The sequence below is a fragment of the Zalophus californianus genome, chromosome 9 (genome assembly GCF_009762305.2).
Source record: "Zalophus californianus isolate mZalCal1 chromosome 9, mZalCal1.pri.v2, whole genome shotgun sequence".
In the NCBI taxonomy this organism is placed as follows: Eukaryota; Metazoa; Chordata; class Mammalia; order Carnivora; family Otariidae; genus Zalophus; species Zalophus californianus.
In genome coordinates this window covers 135118902-135136724 of record NC_045603.1, presented here as the reverse complement: position 1 = coordinate 135136724, position 17823 = coordinate 135118902, and the positions used below count along the sequence as shown (strand labels likewise).

At 51.2% G+C, this 17823-nt stretch overlaps 2 protein-coding genes across 5 annotated transcripts in view; one reads left to right on the top strand and one right to left on the bottom strand.

Moving 5' to 3' along the window:
- Positions 1 to 1113: 1113 nt before the first annotated feature.
- Positions 1114 to 11544, bottom strand: ANKRD16 (ankyrin repeat domain 16). Its single transcript, XM_027594749.2, has 7 exons — positions 10729 to 11544; positions 8346 to 8566; positions 6658 to 6700; positions 4310 to 4418; positions 3831 to 3992; positions 2896 to 2974; positions 1114 to 1821 (listed from the first exon to the last, which is right to left on the bottom strand). The coding sequence occupies exons 1-7, from the start codon at positions 11046 to 11048 to the stop codon at positions 1664 to 1666; spliced, it is 1092 nt and encodes a 363-aa protein (XP_027450550.1). The 5' UTR covers positions 11049 to 11544; the 3' UTR covers positions 1114 to 1663.
- A 268-nt stretch (positions 11545 to 11812) lies between these two features.
- FBH1 (F-box DNA helicase 1) overlaps positions 11813 to 17823 on the top strand; it is a 52821-nt gene continuing 46810 nt past the window's right edge. For 2 of the 4 annotated variants that reach the window (XM_027591853.2, XM_027591848.2), the window contains exon 1: positions 11813 to 11952. Coding sequence is in view for 3 of the 4 variants with exons in the window: in XM_027591848.2 (XP_027447649.1) it covers position 11952 (1 nt within the window). In the remaining variant the exon portion in view is untranslated. Of the gene's footprint in view, positions 11953 to 13622; positions 16052 to 17823 lie in introns of those variants that run through there. The other 2 variants (XM_027591847.1, XM_027591850.1) reach the window with 2 other exon arrangements.

Below are 17823 nucleotides of genomic sequence, written 5' to 3'. Positions count from 1 at the left end.
CAGTCGGGAGACATACGGGACTCACAATGTGTGGCGTATCAGGGAATGGTACGTGCTAACAAGGAGAAAGCAAAAAAAGGACAGGAGGCCTGAAATGCTGGAGGAGGGGATGCAGTTTTAGATCGGGTGGCCTGGTGGGGCCTCCCTGGAAGGTGACTCAAGCACCCATGATTAGGAAGTGAGGGCATGACTCACTCCTAGCGCGGTGACCCCAGGGGCAGACTGTTCCTGGACTGTCTGCCGCCTTTGCCACAATTAACACCACTGGCGTCCACACTGTGGTCCCTGGTCCTCGAGAAGCTTCAGGAGCCACAGTCTACACCACAGAACGGAGTCGGGAATGTACGGGGAGCAAAAGCACGGCCTCATGCACCACAGTCACCACTGGTTTGTGGGGCAGATGTGCAGCTGGACATGTGCAGGGACCGACCCCTCGTGGAGCCGCTGCAATCAGCAGCTGCGTCACATGTGTGTACAGGGAAGGCGGCTGGCGCCATACCCACCCTTCTGTCCCCCCGCAGGTAACAGGACCATCTTTAGACCCAAAGGGCAGTGACACAGGGGGGATCTCTGAAGTAGCAGGAACTGAAGCTCGAACCAGTGCAGATCACACGGGGCGCCACTTAGAGGTCACGAGACAGATGATACCAGCAGGTCTTGGCTGTTGGACTAGGAACCAGCCCGTGCCATCTGGGATGACGAAGAACTGGAAAGTCTCGCTCCTTCCCTGGCCCAGCACGATGCTCAGGCTGGACGGATGTGCAGTATGTCCTTACTGGGTCACGACCAGCAGGAGGATCAAGTATGGCTTGTGACGGATGCGTGTGATTTCCTAAGAACGACCTGGACTAATTATTCTTTGTGACCCAGAGAAAATGATCTTCATCACCTCCCCCCAAAAGTAAAAAGGAAAAGAATCCAAATGTCTAAGGATGCAGGCTCCCTTCAATCTATTTAAACTGCTACAGAATTTTTGGAGTTACGATGTCAAGAGTCTTCAACACTCTCAGGCTCCAGTGGGCAGGGAATCAGGACAGGAAATAGGGTAGGTGTTTTAAGAACAAACTCCATTCTTTGACTGAGGCAGTAGAAAAGTTTGGAAAATATCTTAGCTGCATTTTTAGGTGTATTTGTTATCTGAAGAAAGCCAACACAGAACCATCAAGTAAAAATAACCTCAAGATTAAAGCGTTATGGCTTAACTAGCAGCGCTTAGAATGTACAAATATTTCCATTATTTTCTCTCAGATATCTGTGTAGGCATCTCCTTCCTGGCTACGAAACCATTGTAATGACCAAGAAAAAGCGAGGAAGGAAGGAAGTGGCAGGCTGGTTATGTTTACGGCTCTTGGACCGTTAAAATCATTGTCATAACATCCCTCATAACATTGCTCATAAAAAATCTGACCTATTTACGTGAACACGTACTCTGGGTTACATTCACGTGGGTCACGTGCTTCTCTAAGGGCTCCAGACACTGGCTTCATGAACATCCCCTAATTCCACTTGAAGGGCAGAAAAAGCAGAATCCAGGTCCTGGAAAGACGCCATGTGTAGGTCACAGGGCTCAGGAGCCGGCGTCCTCACGGCCCTCTGGCTGGGGACCCCAATAACGGCAGCAGCAGGATGTGGTCACTGTGCCTGTCCTTGCTCAGAAGCACCCTCAGGACTCGGGGTGGTGGTCAAAGCACTGAAGGATGTCTGCGCTGCGAGCGAGCTGCCGAGCCAGGGTGCCCGAGACGTCTGGGGAGTCGCTCAGCCCGGACCGCAGGAGGAGCTCGACACAGGCCGTGTGCTGGCCGGCGCAGGCCAGATGCAGGGCTGCGAGGAGACAGAAGCAACACGGACTTGAAGCAGGATGCTGCAGCAATGCCCATCTGGTGAGCAGCTACAACCCAAAACAAAACTCCTTCCACTACGCAGACTTTATATTTCCACGATTCCTGTCTGTGCCCTTGCCTCTGTGGGATCAGAGCATTTCCCCCCTTTTAACCGGACGGGGTTGGAAATGGTTTTAAAAACATCAACCAATTAGAGAATATAAGAGATTTTTGTCTAAAGCCACGAAGCAAGTTCACAAACAGGTGACTTTAACTGGCACAGAAACCATTTTAAAAGTTTTGTGAATTCTCCGTGTCAGTAAAAATATCGCCACGAATAAGAATGACATGATGAACAGAAAAATGGACACATCCTCCCCTTTGAGAACTAGCACTCAAGGTTCTTGGTGCTGTGAGCCCTAGGATCCTGCATTCTGCAGACAAAGTCTTGTGTCCCTGGACTTAGTGACGGTCCTGTGCAGCCTCGGAGGGAGCTTCTAAGCATCAGAGAGAGGCTTGCCAGGCGGCCGTGGTGCACAGAATGTTCACAGGAGAGCTTATTCTAACCTGAGTCTAAAGAATTAGCTCTCGGGGCACCTGGGTGGCTCAGTCGGTTAAGCATCTGCCTTCAGCCCAGGTCATGGTCCCAGGGTCCTGGGATGGAGCCCGATTCCAATTCTCTCTCTCCCTCTGCATAAATAAATCTCTCTCTCCCTCTAAATAAATCTTAGAAAAAAATTATAGTGATTCCAGTTTTCAAATGCACTCCAAAGAGAGACGACCTAGGGAGACTCTAACTGGAGGCGGCCAGCAGCATGGTGGATTTAGCAAGTGTTCCCAGGAGCACACAGTGCCGTGCTGCGAAGTAGTCAGAACAGCAGGGACCAGTGGCAGGCCCCGCCATTGCCGTGGGAACAGACATTGCCAGAGCTTTGCAAATATGTCGTTTCAAAGAAGGGTTGCTGAGCTACTACTAGAGGAATAGTCTAAAACCAGTGTTTTTAACATCAAAGTCCGTGTATTGTTTACATCGATTACTAGTCATTCCCCAGGCGCGAGGGACTCGAAGCCATACCTGATCGGTTTCTTTCATCTTTGGAATTGATGTTGGCACCCAAGGATAGGAGCACCCGGACTGTGCTCACGTGTCCTTCCTGAGGGTTGAAATACGCTTGTTATCCCGTGACAAGGAAATAAACAAGCCTTTAAACACAAACTAACACGTTAGGTACTTTTTCTAAAAGACTCAGCTGCTAAAATGGAATTTTCACATCTAGAGGGAGACTCACACAGTTCTCAGGTTGGAGTGTAAGCTGTCAAATCCAGATTTTGGTGACATTTCATTATTAAAATACAGAGGATCTACTCTGTAGGCCAAATTACCGACTACTGCTGTCGGCAGCAAACGTCCTGATTCACACAGAACATGTGCCTCCAGAATCTCTCCCAGCAAACGTGCTCTTTGCTGGAATTTCAGAGCGAAGATAAACAGGGAGCCCGCGACCCGTCCTGGACGTTTGTCACAGCGCGCGTCACAGCACGTCCTCCTCGACTACAAGCACCTGACAGGACTCCTGTGCAGCTGGCCAGGCCGCGCGGACCCAGGGAGACAGGGAATCACGGCCGCGAGTCCCACCCATCCCCTCTGTGGCCTCCGCCGGGCTCGGGGCACCCTCGTCCCTCCACTGCCTTCCTGGGGGACAGGAGAGGGCCGTTCACAGGGAAATAATTACACCTGCTGCTGCTGGAAAAGCCAGTTGGGGCAGCTGGCCAGTGAGGCTGAAGATAACCCGCAAAACAGGCCTAACACTTGAGACTGGGCGTGTAAGCAATGAGCCTCCGCTGCAGAAATGTTCCCTTCTGGAATCTAGTGTAAGGACAGAGCAGCAGGACTTCACACGGGGGATCCTTAGGGCTGCAAACGACATTATTTCTGAAAACGGAACACGAGCGGGTGCAAACGAAAGGCTGGACATCACACGGAGGGAGGGCTTTCCCGGAGAGACAAACCTTAGCGGCGAAATGCAGTGGCGTCAGGCGGCTCGGTGCTGCCCTGGCGTCCACGTCGGCGCCCAGCTCGGACACCAGGAAGCGGAGGGCCTCGTCCTGCCCAGTGACGGCCGCCCTGTGGATGGCCTGTGCGCCCAGGGCGTCCCGCGCCGCCCAGCAAGCCTGGCGGGCGAGGGAGGGGAGGCCACATGTGAGCAGCAGGGACCTCCTGGCGGATCCCCAGGGCCTCTCTGGCCAAACACAGGCCAGACCCCACGCTCCGGCCCCCGGCGCCCTCGGTGGGCAGCCTGCGCTCACTCCTGTGGTCCAGCCGCTTACTGGATCCCCCTCCTCCTCTCACTGCTCCCTGCTCATCTCACACGTGAGCCCCGCAGGGACCCCAGACAAGGACGTCTGCCTGCCGCTCGCCAACCGCGACACTGAGCCCACATCGGAGGCGCTCCCTGGTCTGAGACTCGTGGGAGGACCCGTTTCTATACCTGGTGCTGTTCGAGCAGCAGCTGGGCCACATCGACGTGGCCGCACTGAACTGCGTCCATGAAGGGTGTGCAGCCACAGCTGTCCGCGCAGTCGGCTCCGTAGTGGCACCTGCCGCCCGAACCCAGAGCGGCAGGTCAGACAGCGGTCCCTGCGGCACGCGCACGCACGCACGCGCGCGCACACACGCGCACGCACGCGCACGCACGCACGCACACACCGCGGAGACCGGAGCGCGGTCCCTGTCTCCCAAACTCGGCCCCTCCTCGGACTTCCTCACCCCGTTTCCAGGCATCGTCTTCCCCTCAGGACCAGCCTGTTACCAAAAATCTCAGTTCGGGGCCCACTTCTCCCGCCGTGGCTCCTGCCTTGCTAACCATTCTCACAGGCACCGGACCGCCCTGGGTATGGCCACTCCTGCTTGACACCTTTACCTCCCAACCGCAGAGGAAAATCTAAATCCTCATGACCCTGGGGTCAGGATACTGTGGCATCTGCTCATGTCCCCAGGCTCCTCGGGGCCAGCCGCGTCCTTCCTGACCCTCCCCCTCCTCCCACCTGCTTCCCCGCCCTGCTTTCCCTACTGTCCTACCTTCCTCTCAATCCTGCCTTTGTCTTCTCCTACCTACTCCGCTGTCCTGCCCTTTCTGTTCCTACCTGTCCTTTTCCTTAATTCAGCCTCCAGTGTGACCTTCCATTCCTGCCTTCTTCAGTTAGCTGACCCACGCCTCCCCGGCCCTCCCCTCAGGCCCGACTCCAAACGGACCTACCTTCTCTACGATCCTACCTGTCCGTTCTTCTTGGTCCTGCCTCCTACCCGACCGACCTCCTTCCGTTCCCACCTCTCTTCTCTGTTCTCACCTTCAGGGGCCTCTCTGTCCTACCCTCTTCTTGCTCATTATCTTCTCCTCCGGTTGCCCAGCTCTTTGCTGCCTCTGCATTTGCTGAGCCCCTCTGCTTGGAACACCGGTTCTCCCTCCTTCACTGCAGCTTCTAGCTTCCATATGACCTCACAGAGGCCCCTCTTCTCTCCCCCATCCACAGGAGGACCTGTGCTCCCTCATGGCACTGCATGAAGTCCTGGTCTCTTCTCACTATTCAGTATCTGCTCTGGTAATCCCTTCCACTCTCATGAATTCAGTCATTGTTTCTATGTTGATGATGCCCACATTTGTCTCTCAGCTCACACCCCTCCTGCAGCTTTCAGATCTGTGTCTGTAGCTGGCCACTCGACATCTCTGCTTGGGTGCCTCACAGATGCATGCAACTCAATGTGTCCAAAAGTGAAATTATCATCTTACCCGGCAAACCTGCTCCTCCTCCAGGGCTCTCTGTCCCGGTAAATGGCACCAGCACCATCACCAGTTGCTCAGCAAGAAACCTGTCATCCTTGACGTCTCCTCCCTCATTCCCTTGATCAAATTTTTCACCTGGATCTATTGATCCCACTTCTTAAGTATCTCCATGTCTTTCTCTTCACCTCTACAGTCAGGGTCTTAGTCCCGCTACCATTATTTTTCTCCTGTCGAACTGCAACGGCCTCCCAACATTCACGGCCCCCACTCCCGCTTCCCCCCAATCCATTCTCTGTTTTCCAACCAGAGGATCTCTGAAAAATGCAAATTTCTTATTACTGTCCACCCGGCACACTGCTTAAAACCCTTCAATGGCATCGCATACACTTAGAATAAAATCTGAAGTCCTCACATCGTCCTATGTCCTCCCTCGGTCCGGCCTTCCTCATCGTGCACTATTCTCCCCGGCACTCCCGGGGCAGCAGCACACACTGAACTTTCAGTTTACTAAAGCACCATGCTTTCTCTTGGCTCTGAGCATTCCCGGGGACTGTTACCTCTGTCTGGAATGTGGCCCACCTCCCACTCTTAGCCCCCTTCAGACCGTAGCTTGAATATCCCGGGGGCCGAGATTCCTTCCTCCCAGGCAAGGTGGGTCTTCCTGGCCTATGTTCCTGGAGGGATCCTGCGATTCCTTGTACTCCTTGGACTCACAGGATGTGAACAGCGAATCTTGTCTGCCAGTGTGTGAGCTCCACGGGGGGGACCCGTGTCGGCTGGCTTCTCTTGCAGCCCGTGCATGTGGTATGGTGCTAAGTGAGTGCTGAGGCACTGAGTATTTGAGTACTTGCTGAATGAGCAGATGCATGGGTGATTTTTTTTTTTCTCATGTTACTTAGCAATTTTTATTTTATATTCTTTGAGTTATGTCCGTTGTTCATCTCTTTGGGTACGTTAGTTTCTTTCTGAGCAATTTTTCTGAGCTTTTCCTATAGCATCGATATTAACTGTCACAATTAGGGAATCCTTCCCCCCATTTGCTGTTTTGTTCTTACCTCTGGAGAAGGACCTTCACTGCGTCTAAACAGCCATGCATTGCTGGAAGAAGAGAGTTGAGAGTCAGAGCTTTTTAGTGCAGGTATAAAACTCTTCTTTCCTCCTCTCTCTGCCCCAACCTTTTAGCTAGGACTTTCGGGAAGTAGTCATTAAATCAGGGACACTGTTACCATCCTAGAAAAATAAAAATTTAGCTGGGTAAGTGGTAACGATGATGTTTTCACTTAACAGGCACTTGGCCAACACTTGATTATCTTGTTTTTTTGAGCACTTCCATGGTAAATTCTCAGTCTTAAACTTTCTCCTCACTTTTGTGCTGCAAATCCTTAGGGCCGGTCAGTTTTTGCCCAGGAAACGTAAAACATATTAATAATGATCCATGACAAAATAAGCAGGAATGTGATTCTCCTACTAAAGAGAACGACACTCAATAGTAAAGATTTCAGCTATCTGTTCTCCAGTATTTTCTGTGAATGGTTAGGTGCTGATTGTTTCTAGGGGAACTAGTCAAACAATTCATAGCAGAGAAAAGTTTTTCTACTCACTTGTAAAGATGTAAACAATTCCTTGGTCCCTAATTGCTCTCTGTAGTTGTAATAATTGTATGCGTATTTCCTAAACTCTATCGTCACAGGTATCGATGTTTTGAGAAACTAAGGCCCTGTATTTTTATTTATTTATTTATTTAAAGATTTTATTTATTTGACAGGCAGAGAGACAGCGAGAGAGGGAACACAAGCAGGGGAAGTGGGAGAGGGAGAAGAAGGCTTCCCGCCGAGCAGGGAGCCCGATGCGGGGCTCAATCCCAGGACCCTGAGATCGTGAGCTGAGCCGAAGGCAGATGCTTAACGACTGAGCCACCCAGGCGCCCCAAGGCCCTGTATTTTAATTCAATATACTATCCAGAAGGCTAAAGATCATTTTTTAAATTTCTTGATCCGGACTCTTGAGGTCTTTAATATCTGTGTTGTCTTACACCCCAGCACTTTTTGCTTTTCACTAATTTAAAATAATCTATGAATAGATAATTCAGATTTAAGGATAATTACTCAGTTGTATCCCACATTTTTATTGACATGATCACTAGATAAGTCAAAGACACTCAGGCCCAGGTACCTTCATTACAAGTTCCTATATTTATTTAAGTGGATTAGCACTGTGGTAAGTATTACTGAGGATATTCAGAAATATTGTCTCTTTTCCTCCTTCGGGTAACAATGACAACGTAAACATGATCCTGAAAATAGCCATACCCAGTTGTTCTGTGCTCAGGGTGTGTTAAGCACTGCACCAGGGGATTTATATACATCCTGTTCCTTAAACTCTCTAGCTACCTTGTGATATGGGCACCATTACCATCATGATGTTGCTGATGAGGAAATTTGCTTAAGAGGCTAAGTCCCTTGCTCAAGGTCAAAGACAGTGAAGAACAGAATGAGCTTTCCAACAAACTGGGGAGGACAGGACAGATGCGAACACGCGAAACAAGAACGGATCATGTGCCGAGTTCCATTAGCTGTAGGGACAAACTATATGTTGAAATACCCTAAAGCTGCTCTTAGTCCTGGCCCTCTAGTTTCCAAACCCCTCCAGCCCTGTGGGTGCCCCTAACTAGCAGGCGTTCTGCAGGGCCGGGCGGGCGGGCTGCACGTTCGTGCCTGCGTCCCTGCAGAGCTCCCAGCCGTACCTGCCGTGTGCAGAGGAGTTCTCCCGATTTTGCTCTCTGTCTTCCAGGCCGTTGGGCAAACAGTGAGCAAGTACTGGAGGACCAGAGGGTCACCCTCTCGGCTGGCAATGTGGAGACTATTCCAGCCGTCTTTGTTCTTTAGAAGTGGGTTGGCACCATGTTCTACAAGGTCCTGGATCACCTCCAGATTCTTCCTTGTGCAGGCCATCATCAAAGGAGTCCTAAGGCCAATCAGGACAAACAGACGGAAGGGCAGCTGAGACATTAGAAGTGTGCGTCCAGGTCTTCAGAAAAGCACATGCCCTTGGCAGAGATGGAAAACCTAGAGGACTCAAGGGTCTGGGAAGCAGGAAAACAGCATTGACTGGCAACTTCTCTGCCCGCGATGAGACACTGGGAGAAATAAGAGAGGGAAAGGGATTAGGATGTAGGTGTGCCTGCCTGCGGGAGGGGAATACTGAGGAGGAAAACCTGCTTCTGGACAAGTTTCGACTATGGGACCAAACTGAGACAGAGTTAATCAAAACCACAGACAGTTTGTCTTGAATAATGTATTTTTAAAAAGATTTTATTTATTTATTTGAGAGAAAGAGCACAAGCAGGGGGAGTGGGAGAGGGAGAAGCAGGCTCCCCGCTGAGCAGGGAGCCCGACCCGGGGCTCGATCCCAGGACCCTGGGATCACGACCTGAGCCGAAGGCAGACGCTTAACCAACTCAGCCACCCAGGCGCCCGTGTCTTGAATACTATTTGTGTAAGAGATACTCTGCTGGACTTACCCCATTCACTTCAATCAGTAGTCATTTATGAATTAAATTGTGCTGAAAAAGGGTTAAAAAAGAACATATGACACAGTGCCTACCCATGAGGAGCATACACTGGTGACATAAATGGAACAGGGTGATTACAATAAGTTTCTGAACTGACTTGTGTCCACAATTATGGGAATAAACTACATTAATATCAAGGGAGGTGGCTCTATCCTCTCTCTTCTCATAAATGATCTCGGATGAGCGATTTCAATTCCATGAGCTTCTGGTTTGTCATCTGCAAAACGAGAGAGACATAACCCTTGGAAAGCAAGGGCAGGTCTTATTCACCTCCTGATTCCTGGGGTTAGGACCCATGTCTGGCACACAGCGGGAGCTCACTATACCTAGGAGACCCCGAAGGCCGCATCTAGGATCTATCTTCTAAGATTGCTATGATATTAATTAATTACCAACACTTTTGAGGGGGGGGGGTGTAGCAATGAGAGTGAATGAGAAAATAAAGAGGGAGAAACCCAGATAAATGAAGGCTGGAACCTTCCAGAAGGACTTCACAGAGGAAATAAATCTTGAGCCAGGCGGGATGATTGGAAAAGCAGGGAAGGTATTGCAGAAAGCCAGAAAGGTGAGAACGGACAAAAATTTCTCACTGCAGCTATACCTCTCACATACGTACTCAAATGAACTTTGCCTCTTTAATGGATTTTTGGGGAGAGGCCAGTTCCCTACCCACAGAATTGTTTTGAGGCATGTATGAGGTAATATGTCTGTTGGAATGGTCTTTAGACCAGTTTACCAGCAGCAGAAGAAAACTGGCCTTGTGCTAAGTCATAGCCAAAGTGCAGCCCTCAAAACGTAACCATACTGACTCCCTCATCCCAGCAGGCAAGATGCACTTTATTTAACTACAAGTCTATCTGCTGTGGTTCATATTTATATCAGATCAGGAATCACTTGCAGGCAGGAACTTCATTATGTTATGAATCTTAGGATGTTCATCACCACATAGTGAGTACTGGAGACAATGTCTGTCTGACAAAATGCAATTGGTTTGTGTGATGGTACCTTGGAGTATCGCTCACGCGAGGCTATTCATGTGATAAAATCCCATAAAGCACCACACACACTCAAGTGTCTGTGTAACTGGTGAAATCTGATGAAGAACATGGACTGTAGCAGCAGTGTCAGTTTCTTAGTCTTGGTATTGCACATAGCTGTGTAAGATGGTAACTTTGGGGGAGTCTGGGGGAAGGGCCCACGAGGCTTCCCTGAACAGTTCTTTGCAACCTTCTGTGAACCTCTATTCCAAAATAACAAATTAAAACAATGCTACTGGTGAAGTAATCATGTAGCTAGGCGAGGCTCAAGCTATAGGTAGTACAGACAATTCACTGTTTGATCCTATTGCATACTGTTTCATAAGGGAAAAGGGTTTGGAACAGACTGGAACAGTTAATCCCGTAAGAGTACCCCACTGTTCACAGAGGGTAATCTGTCCTCCAGGGGGAGGCTCAGAAGCTGTGGTGTCGAGGCGGAAAAGTACACGGGACTCCATAACTCTGCGGAGAAGTGGAGGGGTGTGGGGGGGGATCTTTCGGGAACCCCAGCCACCTACCAGTCGGCTTTCTTCAGGCAGTCGACCGCGGCTCCTCTGCCCAGCAGATAGCGCACGCAGTCCCGGTGGCCCTGCGAGGCAGCCTCGTGCAGAGGTCGCTTGTAGTCTCGGTTGGCGGCCTCGATGTCCATGTCCCAGGTCTCGACCAGATAGGCCAGCACGTCCCGATGCCCGAGGCGGGCGGCGCAGTGCAGGAGGGTGTCCCCGCCCGGCCCCGGGCAGCTGGCGCGCCCGGCTCCCCGCAGCTCCTCCCGCAGGGCGCACAGCCGGCCTTCCTGCACCAGCCGGTAGAGCCGCCGCGGGTCCCCCGGCGCTGCCATGGCCGCGGGCGCCGGTGGGGGAGGAGGGGGCTTGCGGGCCCCCAGCCCTGCCCCCAGCGGCCCCCGGGACGCCCGGCCCTCCGCTGCTCTATGCGCGGGTGGTCCTCCAGCGGGCGACTCGCCTCACCACCCGCCGCGGACGCGCGCTCCGGGTGCGGGCCCGGCCGTGCTCACGGGCCCAAGGCTCGGTCCCAGGCTGCCGCCCGCACCGGCTGCATTTGGGGGCGCCACATCAGGTGTGAGGGGTGCTGCCGCCCAGCCGGCCCCGGGCCAGCGCTCGCTCCACGGGGCAGCAGGGTCCGCCCAGCCCCGACAGCAGCCAGCTGGGCAGCGACGGCGGCAGCGGAGGAGGAGCCCGCGCGGGGTAGCACCCGAGAGCGGCCGGGATCCCAGCCGGGGCCGCCGCCTTCCGGTCGCCAGGCAGCCGCGGGCCCTCAGGGAGGGGGTGGGGCCCCGCGCGTCCCCACCCTCAGCCCCTCCCTCACCCAACCTCAGCCCCCCCCCCCCGCCCCCCCGGCCGCGACCCCTCCTCCGGTCCGCGGGCGCTCGGAGGAACTCTGGGAAAGTTTCCTCTCGCCTCCTCGGCCCCAGCGGAAGCACGGACGGGGCGGGGTCGCTGGCGGTAGCCGCGCCCCCCTGGTGTAGCGCGTTCCGATTGGTCGCTGGAGCAGTCCGTCAGCACGCCCCCTTCGTGTGCCGTTCCGATTGGACTTTCAGGCAGTCCGTCAGCCCTGGCGGCGGGCTCTTCCCGGGGCTGCGGCTAGGGCGGAGCTGGCGGAGGAAGTCCGCGGCCTGCTCGGGCTGGAGCTGCCCTGGGGACGCTGGGACTGGGAGGCCGGGAGGCCCGGGCCCTGCGGCGGCGGCGGCGGCGGCGGCGGCGGGAGGCCGGGTCTGGAGCGCCATAGTGCGTGAGGCCGCGGACGTGGCAGGGAGCGCGGGCGGGGCTGTGCCGTGTGGACACCTCGCCTCTTGGGGTCCTCAGCGGGGGTCCGGCCTGGCGGGGCTGGGAGCAGGTCCGTGGGGGGCGTGGGGGCCCGGGACGAGCGCAGCTGTGCAGGAGCTCGGGTCCGCCGCGGGCGGCCAGGCTGGAGGGGGTCGGTGGGGCGTGCACGCAGGAGGGCGAGGGGCGCCCCCACACAGCGTCCTGCGGCCGGGGAAGGGGGGCGCCGGTCGTTCCCCGTCGGTTGCAGAAGGAGTCACGGGGGACGTGGCCTCGGTGGCTGACAAGCCCGCATTTCCTTTTCTACCCTGGTGTTTTGACCTTGGGCGAGTCATTTGATTGTGTCCTCTTGCGACTCTTTCATTTGTAGGTTCCTTATCTGAATACCTCTCCTCTGAGTACTAAGAAAATTAGGGTGATGTGGGTGGGAAGGCCTCGAGCTTGTCCGGTGGAGGGTACGTTGAGATCTAAGCAAGCTGAATGGGGTGATGCGAGAGATTAGGGCAGGTGATGAATTCTTAACCAGGTCTTATTGGTGCTAGTCATTCAAACCTCCTGGTGTTTTCAGTCCAAAAGTTGCTACTATTTGCCTGGCCTGGAAACGCTTATGCTTTACATTCTGCGTTGCGCTGTATGGTTTACAGAGTACCTTAATTAATTTGCAAACAGCCCTGTGAGGCAGTATTAGAGGTGGGGAAATTGATGCCTCAAGAAGTTAGTGATTTCCCCATGGAGCTAGAGGTAGTGAAGTCCTCTGGAACAAAGGATGGTGGCACCTAGTAAGCGCCTGCTGGGGCCTGGCACTGTGCTCACATGAATTAAGGGAGATAAAATGGAAGGAGACCTCTGGTATGGACCCGTGCAAACAAACGCATTTCACTAACGAGCAGATTGAATTTGGTTAATTTACTGAGTAATATGGGTAGTCACTGGAGACAGAACTGGGTCCAATATCAGCTTTGCTGAAGTTATTGTTCCATTATATCTTGCCACTTCAGCAAAGGGTAGGTTTAAAAGTATTTTCAAATGCGTCAAGTTTTAGAACATGCCCAACATTGCTCTTCCTGCGGCTGTTGGTTTGGTGAAAATGGAAGCTTAGGCATCTTGTAACTTTATATTTTTTGCTGCTCGTGCCCCCCAGCCCCATCCTAATCACAAATGACCCCACTTTTCCTTGCCTTATGTTATGTCTCCAGTTTCCGTTTTTATTTTTTTTATTTTTTAAAGATTTTATTTATTTGAGAGAGAGAGCAAGAGAGGGAACACAAGCAGGGGGAGTGGGAGAGGGAGAAGCAGGCTTCCCGCTGAGCAGGGAGCCCGATGCGGGGCTCCATCCCAGGACCCTGGGATCATGACCTGAGCCGAAGGCAGACGCTTAATGACTGAGCCAGCCAGGCGCCCCTGGTTTCCCTGTTTTTAAAACAAAATGGGGACACATGGATGCACGATAAGAATAGTTCTTTTTTTTTTTTTTTAAAGATTTTATTTATTTGACAGAGAGCACAAGCAGGGGGAGCAGCAGGCAGAAGAAGAGGGAGAAGCAGGCTCCCCGAGGAGCAGGGAGCCTGATGCAGGGCTTGATCCTAGGGCCCCGGGATCATGACCTGAGCCGAAGGCAGTCACTTAACCAACTGAACCACCCAGGCGCCCCACAATAAGAATATTTCAAATCCAGATAATTGGTCACTTACCTGGTGCCCTCAGTGCAAATCCTCTCCTGTGTTCTTTAGGAATGTAGCTTCTGTATCCCCCTGTAGATAACTAGATGATAATGTATACACATCTGACCATGGCCCTTGTGATTTTCTACAGCAAAAGCGTGGTGTAGAGGGGAGGAATCTGTACAGTAAGCTGACAGATGGAACTGTGCTTTGGTCTTGCTGATTTCCCAGTTGGGCTGCCCATTTCTTTTCTGCAGGCTTTTGGAATTTGTGGTCTGCTATTTAGTGTCTTACTTCTCTTGTAGTCAGTATTGGCATTGGGATTTGCTACGTGGCTGTCTTCTCTCCTTTCTTGTACGTTGTATTTCGTGGTCCTGTAGCATTCAGCTGCGGTCATCGGTGTCCTGATTGTTGGCATGTTCTGTGGTCTGTGAGTGTGTGAACGCTGTTGGTATTGGTCATAGAACTGTGAGTTCAGTTTTGCTGCCATCTTTTCTCTGCTGCTTCTCATGTCCCTCTATCCTTCCTAGGCGGATTTTATTTGAAAACTGAATTGGATTCTGTCTTTGCCCTTCTAGCTTGGAAATCACTTACTCCGACAAATTTATCTCGCAGCATCTCACATCTTACAGCTTCTACTGTCACTCACATGCCTTTTGAGGACCAGTCTCCTATTTCAAAGTTCTGCGTGGAGCTTAAACCGGCATCCCACAGATAACTTTAAAACGAAGCAAAACAAACAACTGCTTTCAAAACGGGGAAACTTTTCATCTTCCCTTCTAGGAAAAAGCAAGAAAAACAAAAACACTGTCTCTCTTTTACTCCTTAACGTGGTTGATGACGTGAGTTCTGGGTTCCCGCTAGAAATGTCAGTTACCTTTGTCACTCCTTCTCTTTCGTCGTTCTTCTCAGTCTTGTTGAAGAAGATGTGTTGGTCTTCCTGTTCCCCTCCTCCCATTTCTGCTGCTGCTCAGGCCTTTCCCAGCTCTCGTCTCGGGTAGGGAAGTAGCTTTCTGTCGATTTTCCCGGCGGTCTCTGTGTCCGCCCATCCTCCACCCAGCTTCCAGGATGACTGTTGTGGAGTGTGAATCTGACTCTGCGTAGGCCCTGCTGGTAAGCTAGATGATCCCCCGAATCGCCTACACAGTAAAGCCCACAATTTCTTTAGTGCTCTATTTAAGGACCTTTACAATCTGTGCCTTCAAATTCCTTTTCCAGCCTTCTCCCCCATCTGTGAACCTCTTGTTCTAATGAAATTCGACTTCCCACTGTACCAATGCTGTGCTATTTCTCTGTGTTTTGTACATAGTGTTTCTTTTGCCCTACTGAATCCTACTCGTCTTCTGAGGCTGAACTCTTCATAAAGTCTTTTTCAACATCCCTACTGTGTTCCCTTTACTCTCGTCTCACAGCACTGCATGCGTGCATTTGTGCAGCACAAATAGTGCCTGATGTACGGTGATTTGTGATTGTTTTGCTTGCTGCCTTATGCGCAGGCAAAATCGTTTCTGTTTTGTGGCTCGCCGTTTAGCATTCGACACCAGAGAGGAAGCCTTCACAGTGTTTATAATGAATCTGGGATATAGTGACAACTTAAAAGTGCTTGCGGAATGAATTGACAGAAGGAAAGGCCTTTCAAATATATAAAAATATACTCTAGGCTGTAAGTAACAGTCATTTTCTTATCTTCCTTTCTTTTCACCGTTCCTTCTTATCCTTGTGAGAAACCTGCACCTCCGTCCTTGTGTATTCTAATAAGTGAATGCTGTCTCTTCAGGAGGAACAGGTGTTTACGGGGTGTGAGATGATCTGAGGAAGATGAAGCCTGCGAGCCAGGCCTGTGGGATTTCTAGAGAAGCAGGTTGTGGCGAGGGGAGGCACCCCTGTCAAGGGAGCTAGGACTACAGTATCTTTCTGCGTTTATTTCTTGCAGTGCTAATGGGGACGCAGTATTTTGAAGTTTTTCCATATTGAGCTTACTGTAGTTGTGATTATTTTCTTCACAGTTATGTTTTCTAAATACTCACTCGTTATTAAGTCTTCTGTTATGACATTTCACAATGATGAAAAAAAGTGACCTAGAAATTAAGCCTGAAGTTTTCAGAGGCTGCTTTAAAGCCTGCTGGATATGGAAGGTGGAATGTTACAGGAGAAAGAACACTACCCCTGGGGAGTCCAAACAGCTAAGTGCTGTCGCGTACAAACCGCATTGTGACTTGAAGCAAGCCTCCTCTGAGCCCCGGTTAAAGTGCGGCCCAGTCGTAGGATCTGGTGAGGTTCCAGTGAGGATATGAAAAGGAACTTCCGGGTTTCAAAGTCAAGGAAGAACCAAACTTCCATGGAGGGAAGCCGGGGAGCACTGCGGTGGTGCATTTGTCTGATCGCCAGTTACACATGGAGTGGTATGTGTTGGGTGCTGGGCTGAGGGAGTCCCTTGCTCCTGCCTCCCGCCAGATGACAGAGCTTTCAGTCCGAGTGGAAGGCATGTTAATATCTACACAAACAGTTGATGATAATATAACAGTAAAATACACGATAGTAATTTGCATACGAGGCATATCAAATACAGTTTTACAGATAATTGTTACAAGTATCTCAGAGACCCACAGGGTGGTTTTATTACTGCAAAGTGCTTCCTGGCTTGAATGAATACTTCCTGCAGGGCTGAAGTTGGGAAATGATACATTAACTGGTTAAATTGGGTCCTTAGGTCTCACAGGTTGCAATTTGACCTGTGAAGTACCTGGATCCTTGCCATAATGGGCCATATTGCAGCATACCCAGCTATCTCCATAGGAAACCCAAGATGGAAAGTGTCTACTTGTCTGTCTTCACTGAGCCCCTCGGAGAAAAGCAGGAGGCTTGTGGGGAACTAACAAGAGGAGGTTAGGTGACTCAGTAAGTTAGCAAAACTGCCCTCTGTGGTTCTTTTAGGAGCAGTCTGTCCGGTCAGGTACTTTGTCCTAGACAATTATCTTTTCTTTTCTTTTTTCTCTTTCTTTCTTTCTTTCTTTTTCTTTCCTTCCTTCCTTCCTTCCTTCCTTTCTTCCTTTCTTTCTCTTTTAAGATTTTATCTATTTATTTGACACACCGAGAGCACAAGCAGGGGGAGGGGCAGAGGGAGAAGCAGACTCCCCGCTGAGCAGGGAGTCTGCTGTGGGGCTTGATCCCAGGACCCTGGGATCATGACCTGAGCTAAAGGCAGGCGCTTAACCAACTGAGCCACCCAGGCGCCCTGATTTCTTTCTTTTTTTTTTTTTTTAAGCAGTTATTTAACAGTCTTTCCCTCCAGGAACTGTAGAATTGTAGATACTTATTATCTTCATCTTGTCCATTTAGGTCTGTAACCTGTAAATTTCAGAGGACTTTTTGTTAGAAATTCTGATTAGCAATGATAGGGGAAGAAAGAAAATTATTTGGTATCAATTTGAAATGATCCTGGGATGGTTAGAGTGGGTTTGGCTACAGTAACAAATAGATCCAAACATGTAATGACAAAGTTCATTTCTCAATCTCAGGATAATCTAAGGTGGTTCCAGGTGGTGTGTGGGGGTGTGTGTGTGTGTGTGTGTGTGTGAGAGTATTGGAGAGTGGGGGCGAGTGGCCGTCTTGAAGCAGTAATTCAAGGACCCAGGCTGCTGGAGGTGCTTCTATTTTGAACATGGGGCCTCTACGGATGCTAGGGAGTCAAGTTCCCTGTTAACTGGAAGGGGGGCAGAAGATGGAGGAACAAGCCTGAGAGGTTTTGTGGACCAGGCCTGCAAGGGGCCCCATTGCTTTTATTTGCATCCCGTTGGCTCGAGCTCAGTCAGAGTGACATCCTAACTGTGGTCAAGACAGAGAAGTGTAGACTCGCTGTGTGCTGAGGAAGAAGAGAAACAACCCAGAGCAGCCCATTTCACTTTCTGTGACTTGTTTTGTAAGTGGTTCTGCAGTAAAGATTCTGGAATGAAGCCGACTGATGAGAACAGAGTCGAGGAATCATAGCGGCGTGCGTCTCATTCAACTAGTTCAGGGTCTGTTACTTGCAAAGTATTAAGAGCTTTGAGGAATAAGGTGGTGAGACATGTTCCCAGCCTTCTAGGGGCTTCCAGTTCAGGAGAGATTGAGAACAGCTGTTGCTCAGGGGACACCTCGGTCAGTGGGCCAGCCTAGAGAGGGGTGGCCTGTGGAG